The sequence below is a fragment of the Eptesicus fuscus genome, chromosome 11, assembly GCF_027574615.1.
Source record: "Eptesicus fuscus isolate TK198812 chromosome 11, DD_ASM_mEF_20220401, whole genome shotgun sequence".
Taxonomy (NCBI): domain Eukaryota; kingdom Metazoa; phylum Chordata; class Mammalia; order Chiroptera; family Vespertilionidae; genus Eptesicus; species Eptesicus fuscus.
Window position 1 is genome coordinate 40,887,016 of NC_072483.1, and position 15,199 is coordinate 40,902,214.

The 15,199-nt window shown below is 37.3% G+C and overlaps 1 protein-coding gene across 1 annotated transcript in view; it reads right to left on the minus strand.

The window, feature by feature from the left end:
- Positions 1 to 15,199, minus strand: part of IFIH1 (interferon induced with helicase C domain 1) — a 56,384-nt gene continuing 41,185 nt past the window's right edge. The window contains exons 8-16 of the mRNA XM_008138631.3: positions 13,999 to 14,115; positions 11,412 to 11,535; positions 10,614 to 10,886; positions 9,006 to 9,265; positions 6,465 to 6,614; positions 4,756 to 4,917; positions 949 to 1,139; positions 400 to 493; positions 1 to 299 (exon numbers count right to left, since the gene is read on the minus strand). Coding sequence (XP_008136853.2) covers positions 120 to 299; positions 400 to 493; positions 949 to 1,139; positions 4,756 to 4,917; positions 6,465 to 6,614; positions 9,006 to 9,265; positions 10,614 to 10,886; positions 11,412 to 11,535; positions 13,999 to 14,115 — 1,551 coding nt within the window. The 3' untranslated portion in view covers positions 1 to 119. The remainder of the gene's footprint in view (positions 300 to 399; positions 494 to 948; positions 1,140 to 4,755; positions 4,918 to 6,464; positions 6,615 to 9,005; positions 9,266 to 10,613; positions 10,887 to 11,411; positions 11,536 to 13,998; positions 14,116 to 15,199) is intronic.

Here is a 15,199-nt window from a genome sequence, read left to right on the forward strand (position 1 = left end):
TCAAAGTACAATTATTTTATTAAATTTTCACATCAGTTCTTTAGTATAATAAAAAACATTAATCAAAATCTTATTAAGTGTTACGTTGACAATGTTTTAAAAGAATCTTCAACCAAATGTCAATCTTCATCACTAAACAAACAATATTCTGAATAGTCAAGATCAGGAAATGTGATAGGTAATTCTACCCACTTTTTGTATTGTTTCTTTGTTGCATTACTTTTGAAAGACACTACAAAATTCTTTATTTTGAGACAAGGCAAATCTAAGCCTTTGTGCACCATCATCGTTCCCCAAGACTGGAAAACAAAAGAGAGAACAAAAAGAAAAATTAAATTTACATTAAATTAAGAATTCCTTTTGGCCAAAGTAGGAATGAACTCACAGCTATATACTCACCTGGCCACATGTTTTGCAGATAATCTCGCCATTTGTTTGATAGTCTGCAAACTTCTTTTGCAGTGCTTTGTTTTCTCTCACAATGTAGAGTTCCCTAAAATTATCAAGGCGTAAGAAACATCCCTGAGAATTTGCAAATAACCGCTATGCAGCCCACAGGTGCATGTTGTTGAACTTGACACTCATCCTCAGCCAGATGCCCCTTCCACATCCACCTCTCCGGGGGCATGTTGCCTTTTGTGGCTTCTTTCAATCTGTTAATTATTTTAACTTGATTTAAGTTGTTCAAAACTTTGAGAACAAATATAAACATACACACACTGATATGCCTTGGATCAAAATGGCTTGAAGTACATATTACACTTCTCCCTCCCTCCCCAGTGCAGTATATTTGAAAAGTAGACATTTGAAATAGAGATACAATTTGGGGAAGTTAAAAGAAAAAAGTTCTGAAAAATAATAAATTCAATTTGTACTAGTTTGGAAGAACATTTACAATACAACCTGCTTCACATCCTATAAGGAAACGTGGACTCTCCTTGAACTTACTTGAATTCTGGTGTCATATTGACGTGGTGCATTTTCTCAATCACGTGGATATAGTCTCCAGTGCAGGCGACCACACTGCAGTTTTTGCAGAGGAGACTTATTAACGATGGGTTTTCCTTGTAATGCTTTGCGATACTTCTCTTGACTTTCATTTTCTTTTCCATTATACTTTGCATCTGCAATTCCAAAATCTGCATCGAGAAAAGAATATTCTGTGGGTTTTTTTATTCATTGTCTCACTGAAGTAAGATCCTTGAATTCAGAGACCTTAGATAGTTGTGAAAACATTCTATTGGTTTATGTCCTAGAAGTTGAAATAATGAGGCAATGGCCCACATACAACTTAGTATATAGACCTTCATGTAATCATGAAAATGTGGGACCCTCAAAAAACAACCCCTTCTATTTTAAAAAAAGTTCTATTGTGAGAAAGTCCTTAGCAATATTTGGCAAAAAAACAAAAACAAAAAACAAACAAACAAAAAATCTCTCCATCTACCCACCTCGTTAGTTTTAATTGTTTCATAAAATAAATCTAAACTTTCTTCCATATGAATCTCTTTAAGAACTAAACATTGTTATTACATCACCCATAGTCTTATCTATGACAAACCCTCCAGTTTCTTTCGTTGTTTCTCACTTAACTTCTAGACCCTTCGTTGTCTTAGCAAATCTCCTTAGCGACATCTCTTCTTTTCATGTTTATAACAGAAACTACCAGTTTACAATCTAGTAGCCATTTTTCCTAGGAACAGAACCATAATTTTATTCTGGGTGGAAATATGCTAGCTAAATGACTATATTTCCAAGCCAGTGGTCAACGAGACATAAGAAAATGCTAAGTGGTGTTTCTCCTATGTATGTGTCCTTTTGCCTTTTCCATTTCTTCCTCCTTCCTGCCTAGAATGAGCATGTGGCAGTAAAATTCTAAAAGCTATCTTTGACCCTGAGAATGGAAGCCAAGTACTAAAGGGTGGAGAAGACAGAGAAGAGGCCTGAGGTCCTCCTAACATCATGAAACTATCATATGACTTTAGATTGTCCACATTCTTGATTCGAGAGAATAAGCCGTTATGCCATGCATTCCAGGCTCTGTGACTAGAGGCCAAACTTATTTCATCACATAAGCCATCGAGTTTATCAAAGGCAGAAAACTTGAAGTAGGGACTGGTTAGTGCTCACACTTACACAACTTCACAGGAGAAAAATGTGGTTCTTAAATAATTTACCTCCAAACTGAATCTCTTCTAAATGGCCAAAATTTATTAAATTGTGGAGGAAACCATTGTTTTCCTTATAAACCTAGTGAAAACTTTTACATTGTCAGTAAAAGTAAAGTATCAGTGCTGATGAACGAAGCTGAATAGCCCATCTCTTTGGTTCTTGCCTCTCTGTTTTAGGCCTTGACTCGGGGTAGCCATATTTGGCACAGAGAACAACTCCTTGCAAGCAAACTTACAGGCTATAGAATAGTTTAATCAGACAAGTACAAAGACTAATTTCCTATGCAAATTATAACAATGTAATAAATTAGCCTGGCTGCTGTGGCTCAATGGTTGAACACTGACTTATAAACCAGGAGGTCACAGTTGGAATCTGGTCAGGGCACATGCCTGGGTTGTGGGCTCGAATCCCCAGTAGGGGACGTGCAGGAGGCAATGAATCAATGATTATCATCATCGATGTTTCTCTCTCTCCCTCTCCCTTCCTCTCTGAAATCAATAAAAATATATTTTTAAAATAACATAATAAATTAAAGTACTCTGATTCCAGTTGTTCTTGAGAGATATCTATGGTTTAGTGAGCTGATTAAATGATGATTTGGCATAGGATCACATACATGTGGGCAATTAAGACACACCTATGAGTTCAATGGGAAAAATAAAAGTAAAACCAAGATCAATGTATGGATATGTAACCAGGACACCAGAAACTAAAAGATTAGCCCTAAAATGGTAAAGCATATAAAATAATTAGAGGGAGAAAATTATGATAACTATATGACAGGCACAGCTACAATCAGACTGTCTGTTGAACCTCAGAGGGAAGGCAGGGGAGGGTGGGTGGGAAGAGATCAACCAATGAACTTGTATGCATATATGCATAACCCATGGACACAGACAATAGGGTAGTGAAGGCCTGGGGTGGGGGGCTAGGAGAAGTCAATGGCGGAGAAGGGGGAAATATGTAATACTTTTAACAATAAAGATTAAAAAAAGAAAAAGTCCAAATAAAATGTAATAATGTAGTAAAAGTTGTTGGGTCAATGCCAGGGAAAAGTTTAACATCTCCATTTTTAGAAGCTTTCAGTTATGTATAAACTCTGCATCAGACATGGAAACTCACCTATGCGTCAGCTCTTACCATTAATTTGCAGTTACCCAGCACTGAGTAAACGCGGAGGATTCCCAAATTAGAGGAAAGGAGAGCTGTGACCTACTAGTAACATCTACTATGGGCTTTGAACAGAGAGTGGTGGCAGGTGCCTCACATCATTTGCCATCCCTGCTCTGAGTTCGTCCACCTGAAGTGGTTTTAGGAGGGCGGATCACTTAGTCAAGAGACCTAAAAAGACAGTCCATTCTGGGGTCCCTAAAGGGACTGTGTCTTCTTCTAGATATTGTCTGGACAAAATTGACTCAAACTCCAGAGTCTGTTCTAGAGTTTACCCAATACAACTAGTCTCGAAACATCAATTTTTGAAAACAGCCACTTGGTCTCACTCATTTAGGACGTTAAATGTAAGACAATGACTTTCCAGTGACATTATTTGGCCACAAATGCTTGATTTGACACTACAGCATGTTTGGTTTGCCTTGTATTTTAAAAGGGTTTTAAAATACACGTTGTGTGTAGAAACCTGGCCAGGAAACCTTGGAGTTGGTTATAGCAGTGCACACCAATGTGAAAGCAACCCTTTCGTGAAACTCTATTTAGGGTAGAGCCAATTCCAATGTTAAGAAACTAACATTCACACCCATATGCAAGGGTGTGAATTTTCTTCTAAATGGATTGTTTGCTATTATAGTACTTACAGTCTTTAATTCAGTGGTATGGGGGATTTCCTGAAATATTGCAGAAATACTTTCTTCTTTCACGGCATTCTTCTCACCACCCAAATAACTCTATGTTAGTAAACTGAGATGCTGCTCGATGACATAATATGTATTTTCTTTTTATTGAGATGTAGCCTAGACTCACTCCCTCTAAGAGGCCTTTCCCAGCTATTCCGTCTAAAGTACCTATCTAGTGACTTTTTCCACATCATCCCTTCCTAATTTTCCAGCACTTGTTTCTACATGATATAGTTCTTGCTTCATTTCTGTTTATTATTTCTCCTCTTCAAATCCTCAAATCTCACCATGTATACATTAAAATATAAGCTTCATGTTGTTTGTCTATCTGTTTTTTATTTCTAGAATGTTCCCTGGCACACAGGAGGCATTTCATAAATATAACCGGAATGAAAAAAAAAAAAAATGCCTGTGCAACCAGATTGAACCAAACCAGAATTACCAGGTTGGGTTAAATGGATGAGTTATACTAGTCCTTCCAGATCAAGGGCAGCTTAAATTTATATCACCAAAGTTTATGGCTGGTTCCACTGGAATGGCTCCCTGACAATTCCTGCCCAATATGGATCCTGATTCTTTGTATGTGAATCTGGACTAAGCGTAGCTCAGCAAACTGGAACTCATACTTTGGCACATTTTCTGTCTGGAGACTCGGCCACAAAGACATCGATGGTCAACCACATGCAGCCATTTTAAAGTGAAAACTAAATTCAGAGAGGCCCCCAAACAGTACCTTATGAGCATACTCCTCTGGCTTCATATTTTGAACACGGTCTATAGCTTTATACATCATTTGCTCTCGGAAGTCATTAACTGTCTCACGTTCAACAACTCCCGAGCCGCTGTGGGCAACCAGGACGTAGGTGCTCTCATCGGCTCTGGCTCGACCGCGGGCCTGAGGACAGAGGGAAATCACGTCAAAGAAAGGCTCTGCCTTGCTGAGATCTCTCCCTTTTTTGTCCTGGAATGATATTCACTGCTCAATGTCCCAGCCTTCAAATGCTCTCTTAATTGTCAGTGATGTTAGCTATTATCCATTCTTTATAAGTCCATCATTCAAAACTCAAAATGCACTTGAATGCAGAAACAATGTTCTTGAATGATGATGGTTAGGTCCCCACACAACCCTTAAAAGCCTCAATAGCACAATACCATCCTGTCCAGCCTTTTGGTACCCTGGGGTCCCTCTCTCAAACCCTAGGAACCATCAGCAGTGATTTGGACTAGGGGAGCCCACTCCCTCCCACAAGTGAGGATGGACGGATGAGCAGAAGGGGCCTCTCTGACCTTCACACCAGGGCCCTGGAGCGTGCAGCTCTGTTCCAGCACCTTACACTGGATTTTGAACACATTTTCCCATGAAAACACACTCAACATGGTGATAAGCTTCCATAACCCTCTTTATAAAGTGATATTCAGATACATTTTGAGTAACAGAAAATTGTGTGGCCTGGCCCAGGAACCTATCAACTCTAATACTAGACTCATGAAAAATGCATTCTGAGTAACAACTAACAAATCAACTCCTGCAATATAATTACGTCCTGATTTGGTGCCTGCTGAGAGATCTTAGTTCCCCAGGACTTGTCTTCCATTCAAGATGCAATTTAAAGTATAAAACAACCCTTTTATTACTTTTATGGGAAGAATATTAAGCACAACTCCTATGCTTACTCAACAAAAGGTAACAATTGTATTGTTAACATAATGTGGGCAAAAGATAAAGTAAAATTGAATGAAAACTGGGACATTTCACTTTTTTTCTCTTTCTTTGCATATGTGTGTGTGTGTGTGTGTATGTGTATGTGTATATATATATATATATATATATATATATATATATGTCTGCCTCCCACCCATCACCATTTTATTATGAAAAAATTTAAATGTACAGAAGTTGAAAGAATAAAAAAGGAAAATGCAGAAACAGCAGGGCTCCCTAAGGATTCACGTGTTACTTTGTTGGACATTCGTGGGATGCTGTGCTTTAGACTCCTGGCCCAGCTGGGAGCTCACAGACATCCTGGAAATAAGAAGGCCTACTTTGATTCTTACAGATGGGGCCAGTGCCATGTTCCTAAAAAGTCTTAGGACACAGAAATAACAACCAAAGAAGAGTTTCTGTTTAAAAAGACAACAGGTATCTGGCTGTGATATGAATTAAACAAAAGGCAGTAGTGCACAGCCCTTCAAGATTTCTCTCTTTTTGTTTAATTGAGGTATAACTGACATGTATTACTTTTAGGTGTGCAACATAATGATTCGATATTTGTATACACTGTGAAATGATTTCTCTTTTCAGAGGAAAACAGCTATATTTAAAAAAAACTATGTGTGCTGTTTTACTAAGTAGAACAACTAAAATAAAATAAGAACACACAATTTTAGAATGAATAGAAAACAAAGTTTAAAAATTAATAGATTAGAGGTATTTGAATGTACCTGGACCATGGCTATTTCATTAGTGACGAGACCATAACGGATAACGATATTGCATTCTTTTATATCCAGACCTTCTTCTGCCACGGTGGTAGCGATAAGCAGATTTATTTTTCCTGTGCGAAATTTACTAATGACTTCTTTTTGTTCATTCTGTAGAAACATTTTAATAAATTAAATTTTGTGATGCTAACCACATTAAAATCATCTAATTAGGAGAAGAAATAATAAATTGCAACTGGTCAGTGTAAATCAAAGGATTAGATCAGACACGGATTTGATGCCATCTGTTTTTGTCATTGAACAAAGACATGATGGTGAGACAACATTTGATTCCCAATCTGGGATTATCACACAATAACAAAAATATTTCCGTCTTCCAGTCTGGAGGTGGGAAGATCATTTATGCCAAGGAAATCAATTGATGGGCAACTTGGGAGGAAGAAAGGAAGAGATGAGGAACTTAAAAGGGCTTTGCTTTTCACTACATTAACTTCAGAATCTTTAATAGTCAAAGCATAGCATGCAGTGACACTTCTAAAAATGGTTGTGTCTTGAGTCACCAAGAAATACACACTGTACACATTTGGTCACACTAAGAGGCATTCAAGCCAGAAACGTGTGGAATATTCCTGGAAGGACACGTGAGAAACTGAAAACATTGGATGCCTGCAAAAGAGGGAGCTAGAAAACTGGAGGACAGTGATGGGCCCTGTGCCTTATTAATTTTCAAAGAAGTAAATATATTATCTGTTCAAAGGGATGACACAAATAAAAATGAAAGAATAAGTTATCAAAACACAATGAAAACAATTATATTTAAATTTAAAAACCGGAATTCTGAAAGTTAACATAAATACAGAAATTAATTATGCTTTCTGGCCCTTGCGTCAGAGGAATGGGGGAGCATAAACCTCGCCCCATATGGCTAGCATAGTTTTATTTTCATAATCACTCTCATCAAAGCTGTTGGTCCAGTTTGCCTATGGTGCACATTCACACCATCTCTTGCCCCCATACTGCAAGCAAAAATAAACATGTCAGACTGACAGTGTTCTCCCGTCCCTTCCTTTCTTCTCAGAGGCAGCATGTGCCTTCATCTGACTCTTAACTGCTGCAGACTCTGCAGAAAGCTCCCTACCCAGTCTTCGATAATTTCTCCCTCTTGCACATATGTCTACTGATAAAAACTTACATGTCCTTGGATTTTAACAGAAGATGTCTGTGCCTTAATTCAAAGGAGTAACTTTAATAAGAAGAATTTCAGACACAGTGTTAGACAACACCCGCCCCCCGCCCGCCCCCCCCCCCAAAAAAAAAGAAAAAACAACCATCAAGAGTTAGGAAACTTCTCTCCCAATAAGTTCAGCTCAGTTTACAAGGGGAGGCTGTGGGGAGAGAGGAAAGGGGTGTGTGCTATGTTCGCATGCAGCCCCCAAGTCCTAAATGAATCAGTAGCAAAAAGTAGCTTGAAAATATACTTTCCATTTGAACTTCACCCTTTTTTTCAAAGAGGAACTGAGGCCATATATGAAGTCATCGCACTCAAACTAATATAATAGAAACATAAAAACACGACCAAAAGTGACCAACTATCGATGTATTACTTGTAAGAATTAACACAGAGGCTGTGAGACTAAACTTCAGTTTTTCCTGTAAGATTCCTAGAATCTAGGGCAAAAAGAGACACATATTAACTAAACTAGCTCTCATCACTAAGAAGCAAGCTCCTTACCCATGAAAACCAATGCTTTCTCTGGAATTAATTTGAGAGGCAATTTTAACATCAGTTCATGTAGAGAGTATATTAAAAGTTATAGTGGACAATTTCAAGAACTTTTCAGCAAAGGCTGAAACAAATTTACTTTGCTCCATTGGACCAAATGGTGATGAGCATATCAGAATTGAAGTGCCCTGTTGTCCAGCAAGATTCAGGATTAATATGACTTTTGGAGAACATTTTACTCTAACAAACCACATGCGTGTAACGTCTACAAGTGCCTTTTTTCTCTCCCAAGTGTTTTTTACTGTGCACATGATAAGTAGTATAATGAAATGACAACAAAACAAAACAAAAAAAATTTAAAAGGAAAAGCTCTCATAATCCCAAATCTCTAACACATCAAATGTCTTAAAATTTTCCAAGTTCCCTTACAGATCTCATCCTATGCAAACATATTTTACATAGTTCTAATTATAATGCACATATGTTTGAGGAAACTGGATTTTTCCACTTGATAATTATATTGCAACCATTTTTTCTATCTTGTTTCTAAGTGTAAGTGTCAATCATTTTTGCAAAGGAAACTCACTTTAGAAAGTTCCTTCAAGTATGTGAATAAAAATGACTCCCAGGACAATGCTTAGCCTATTGAATACCACAGGTTAGATTGCTATGAAACTCACATTTTACTTCAAGAACAAATGCTTCATTCCATAATATTATTTGTGGGTGGTGAGAGAATGGATGACAAGAAGGACAACATGTAGTTTGTGAAGAGTAATGACAATATAAGATTAGCAGTCCAAAAAAGATGTTTATACCTGGGTCATGGGCTTAAACTCACTGCTGTGTCCAGCTCCAATCAGATGGTGGGCTTTGACTCCTACTTCTGCAAATTTTTCATTTTCAGTAATCCATTGGGAAAGGGCATATGCACTCTGTCGTGTTTTTGTGAAAATTATTCCTCTCGCTGTCCCCGCAGTCCTTGTATATTGTTCCATTATGGTATTTCTTAATTTGGTCAGCTTTTCATTTTCATAGTCTGGGTTTTCAGCCAGTTTCTTCAACATTTCCTTGTTATCTTTAAAAATAATTAGTTTAAATTAGTAAAATATATGAGTAGTTACAGTGGAAGATTTTATGTAATGATGCACTGAGTTCAACTATAGCTAATCTTTTATCTATAGCTAGTTAATCAGGCTACTTAATAAATAAATGTGCCCAGCCAGCGTGGCTCAGTGGTTAAGCATTGACCTATGAACCAGGAGGTCACGGTTCAATTCCCAGTCAGGGCACATGCCCAGTTTTCTGGCTCAATCATCAGTAGGGGGCATGCAGCAGGCAGTCTATCAATGATTCTCTTTCATCACTGATGTTTGTATCTCTCTCTCCCTCTCTCTTCCTCTCTTAAATCAATAAAAACATATTTAAAATAAATAAATGTATTGCAGTCATCTTGACCAAAATTCACATGATCATATTATTGATTGTGATCATACAACTCATGGATTCTCTGGTCATATCAATTAGGAATAGCCCCAATATGAGTGGGAGTTCTTCTTTCAAAATGAAATATGTTAAGAGGGCCTTTTGGAGAGCTCTTAAAAAGCAACAATTCAGCTTTTTAGGGGGAGACCTTGGCTCAGCCTTCCTGGAGTCGGCCTTCAGTCAAGATTCTAAGTAACTTGATTTGGGAAAGAAGAGCCACCTCACCTTTTTGGCAGTTAACAGTGCTTTTTGGGTTCCTCTAAAGGGATGCTGTTTTTGGAAGATAAGTAGCTGCCCTTTGGAGTAAAAGGGAAAGAAATGCAAATTCTGTCATTCTTGGATCTGTATTAGCTGGTAGACTAATAGAATGTTCTATTGGCCGCATGGCCCATTGAAATGTATAAGTAATTACAGAAGGCACTGAGCATGGGCAGCTTTGCTTTTTTTTTTTTTTTAAATCCTCACCCGAGGATATTTTTCCACTGGTTTTTAGAGAGCATGGGAGAGGGGAAGAGGAACATCAGTGTGAAACACATCTGTTGGTTGCAAACCGAGGTACATGCCCTTGACCAGAATCAAACCTGGGACCCTTCAGTCTGCACGCCTATGCTCTACTCACAGCCAGACCGGCTGGGGCTGGGCAGCTTTATTAAGACAGTATTGGTCCTTGGACCTAAAAGGCCCAGAAAACTTCAGAATGTGTGATGCAAAAAATTGAAACTAAAATGATACTTTGCTTTTTTTTATCATCCTCAAAGTTGGTTTTCTAACTGCATAGCTGAACAGAAAGCAGAAGCCCATGCAAGTTGTTTTTAAAATCCCTTTTGTATTTGTGAATTATAATAAAGGTGACTATATACTTAAAAAAAAAAAAAGCAACAATTCACACCAAAGAGGTAAGATGCATGAGACCATGCAATAAATGTCACATTGATTCTTACCAAAAAATAAATCCATGAGAAATGTATCGGTGTCATCCACTTTCAAAGGTTTCTTTCCATCATTCTCATCTTCATCACCATCATCGCTATTGTCACCACTCTCATCACTATCATCTAGGACTGCAAACTTCTTTTCTCTCTCATCTTTATAGAAAGTTTCAAGGTGATTATAGGCATCAATCATTCGGATTGTGTCATTAATTTGCAGGGCCTCATTGTACTTCCTCAAATGCTCTGTGCAGAGACGGTCTTTGCGATTTCCTTCTCTTGCAGCTATGAAAGAATACATTATGTAGAGTGAAATAATGATCAAACACACCCCTTAATGCTGTGCTATGGACTTAAATATGTTTAAATACAACTCTAAAATAGGTTTCACCTTATTTCTGAAATAAGAAAGCAAGACTCAAATGTGCCGAGAGCTTAAAAAGGGGGCAAGTTTTCCAACTCCTACACTTGCTGTTTGAGTTCTGCATCCGTAAGAACACATACCTGATCCAAGCAGAGTCAGAGGAATTGCATAAAAAAACATATTAGTTGAGTTTGCAACTGGAGACAGAGTTGTTAATATTTTTCTTAATATTTTAAATATACAATAAGCGAAAGACTGGTGATAAAAAGAAACTGGATGAATTGATGCCTCCTTCTTTAGATAAGGAAGTAGGACATTTATCCTCGTCCTACTTAGAATACAGAAATTCCATTGCTTTCAGTCTGCTTGGGAATATGTGACATAGTCATCTGAAATCTTGGCATAACCATGGGATAAACTAAATGTTATGTCAAAACACCAATTACCTTTTTTTTCCATTTGAATGGCCCATTGTTCATAGGGTTGAGTTCCAAAATCTGACATTGGGCTCATTTGGCAAAAAGTTTGAATCTTTGTCATTATTTCCAGAAGTCTGTCTTTAAATGGATCCTAAAAATAAGTTATACACTTTATTCTTATATTGTTAAAGGAATAACATTATCTTTGTGAAAATAATTCCCATCTATATATATAAAAGCACCAGGGGACAGATACTCAATGCAGAAGCTGGCCCCTGGTGGTCAGTGCACTCCCACAGCCAATCTCCTGTGGTTGGCCAGCAGCATCAGCATCCATTCCTTCCATGCTTGGCCCTGTGACCGTTGCCTCCTCTCCTGACCCCGCCGGGGCCTTCGGCCCAGGGCTGGGATGGGGAACGAGGGGTGGGTGGCTCCTTTCCCAGGGAGGCTGAGGGTCAACTCCCTCCTTGGGGCTGGCAGCCAACCTCCCATGCTTCGTCCCTCCTTCATCCCCCAGCAGCAGGCCACAATAGGCCCACGGTCCCTCCCCCATGTATCCCCCAAGCCAGCAGGCCCCGAATGCCGGCCAGGCCTATGGACCCCACACATGCATGAATTCGTGCACCGGGCCTCTAGTGTTATAATAAATGTTATTCAGATTCTCTGTCCAGGCAAAGTAGTAAGTTAATCTCTGATCACATCTTTGTGCATTTATTTATTATTGGTTTTTCTTTTAAGAGTCTCTATCTTAAGACACATCTACACCAACACCCTGTACCACTTCTGGAATTTCCAATTTAAAAATTTTATAAAAAAAGCCCTAGCTGGTTTTGCTCAGTGGATAGAGCACTGGCCTGCAGACTGAAGGGTCCTTGGTTCAGTTCAGGTCAAGAGCACATGCCCGGGTTGTGGGCTCAATCCCCAGTGCGGGGCGTACAAGAGGCAGGCAATCAATGATTTTCTCTCATCATTGATGTTTCTATATCTCCCTCTCCCTTCCTCTCTGAAATCAATATTTTTAAAAATTTCACAAAAGAAAAATTAACGAGTGAAATATTGGATGCTAATACTAATTTTAAAAAACATTATAGTAATTCCACAATTATTTAGAAAGTCTACAATCCAATTTAAGAAACATTTCTCTTGGAAGAACTGGTTTTAGCATTATACCAGAATTAAAAGTGAAATTTTAGAAAAAGATAGACACAGAAAATTGCTTACTGTATGATTTCATTCATATAAAGTTCAAAATCAGTCAAAATCCATCTTTAGTGTTAAAAGTCAGGATAGTAGTTATCCTTGGGGTATAGTGACTGGAGGGGGCAATGACGAATTTCCGGGGTGCTGACAATGTTCTGTGTCTTGATCTGGATTTTGGTTATACAAGTGTGTTCTGTTTATGAAAATTCAGTGCTCTATATTAGACACTTAAAATTTGTACTTTCTTATGTGTGTTATATTTCAATAAAAAGTATACTAAAAGTTAGGTGGCATATTTTTAAATATATATATATCCTAAGTCACATCCAGCAATTTAATCCCAGTCCATTTCCCTGAAAAAAATAAATAAATAAAATAAAAATGTCTTAAGACAGTAGAAAAGTGCATTTAAACTTATCAAGTAAAACTGAATAACAAAAGTGAAGGGAAAATGGACACAGACACTGGGGCAGTGGGGGCTAGCCCAGGGTGAGAATGGCTGGGGGGAGGTCAATTGGGGGGAAAGGAGACATATGTAAAACTTTAGACAATAAAGAAAAAAATCATAATAAAAAAAGTGAAGAGAAATAAAGTATATCAAATGTGCTAGTTCAGCTGGAATAGATAAGTACTCTTCCAGAATTAAAACACACACACACATACACACACACACACAAAACAAATCACAAAACTGATCAATGGACAATGGTCACTAATTAGTTTAGTGCCTACTACATTTCAAACACAATATTATTTATTATGCATATTTCATATCACTTAATCCTAATATCCTTATGAGGCATATTTTCAATGATTACACTTATTACCAAGTACATATAGGTAAAACTTATCATGCTTCATAAATTTTATGAAAGTATTGACATATGCACTGGTCATAGTCATCTAAAAAACACAATCAAAGTAAGTATTTCACTTCTTTGCCACATCAGTGTTTTCCTAAGAAAGTAAATATGCAAATTAGATAGGATTTCCATGATCATTGCCAACTGTAATCTGGTAACAACAAAATGGCTCTGTGGAATGTCAGAAAACCAATCCTGGAATTCACCAAGAAAGTAAAAAAAAAAAAAAAAAAGATAAAGCAAACTATGGTATAATCCACCTAATTTAGCTATGTCACCTTCCCTACCCTCACCCCCCACCCCCACCCCCCATGGCTCATATTAGTCAATCAATTACTGAGCTAGTCTCTGTAAACTGGAAAACTAAAAGAAGGATGGAAAATTAACAGCAGTGCTTTATGGCCTAACCTCAATAAACAAATACAAAACTGTAACTTCTTTGCTAAAAATTTAAAACAATATTATTCCGGTGGCCAATATACAACCATCTTTGCATCTTTCAATTGAGTATGATATCAGCAGTCAGTTAAAATGACATTTTAAACACATACTTCTCTGGTGTCATCTGCAATGACAAACTTTTTGCATGGCTCTTTTATCTGGTCTTTAAGTTGACAGATGTTTTCTTTCACTGTTTTAATAGTAAATGCATCAAGATTGGCACATATCTGGAAAAGAAACGTTTTTCAATATTTAAATAATTAGTTTTTTCTCTCACAATTGATTCAATATAGGTCTGTGTGTGTGTGTGTGTGTGTGTGTGTGTGTGTGTGTGTATAGCATTTTAGTATTGCTTTACTGTGGATCTGAATAACCAATAATCAATAACATTTGTCCTGATAAAGTAAAAAGGAGCTTCTAAATCAAGTTGGTGGATAATACCAGAAAAGCGTGTTTATTTTAATTCTTTACATTCTATTTTCTAGCTGGAAAAACTGACATGGAAGGAGTGTAGCAACTTGCAGAGATTAGCAGAGAATGTTAATGAGAAAACCATATTGCATGAGGCATTTTAAAGGTCATCTTGACATCCGTGGATCATATTACCACCCTCTTCTACAGTATGAAGCTAGGAGCAGCTGAAGCCCATGTGCCTGGATCTAGATTAGAATTTGTCCTTAATCCCAGCAATAAAATATATCTTGGAGCCAATAATTGTACCTCTGTCTACTCTACATGATTTTTTCTGTATCCAACTTAAAATAGGGACTTAAAAATACAAATGCAATTGACCTTGATGCCAACACACTTCTTGGGTTATTTTGAATTCATTTAACACTTGAGATCAACAAGAGTACTTTATGTGTTGTTACTATTTGGGGGCAGCTGATGAATAATACATTTTTAATTACAGATCTGCATGTCCCCAGTTTCCCATTTAATTTGGATTACCCAGAATCTGAGAATTACATAGAACAAAAAAGTTAGCAGCAAAGACATAATTTGAAATAATCATTGAGTATGAAAATAAGAAACATTTATAGCTTTATATTCCAATATCAAATACATCATTAACTTTTACACTAGGAGGAGATATTTAAAAGAAGGTATTCAATTTGCCCCCGCATTTCATTAATTATATCAGCTTTCCATAATCTTTGTGATTTGTTCTGTCATAATTGTTTATTAAGGCATATTACTGTTTTGTAGAAAACTGAATATACTTACTTTAACTAAAGCAAATAGATTTTATTTAACTGATGATTCTGGAATACCTCCTTGAATGCACTTGAATCTGAACTTACTTAAAAA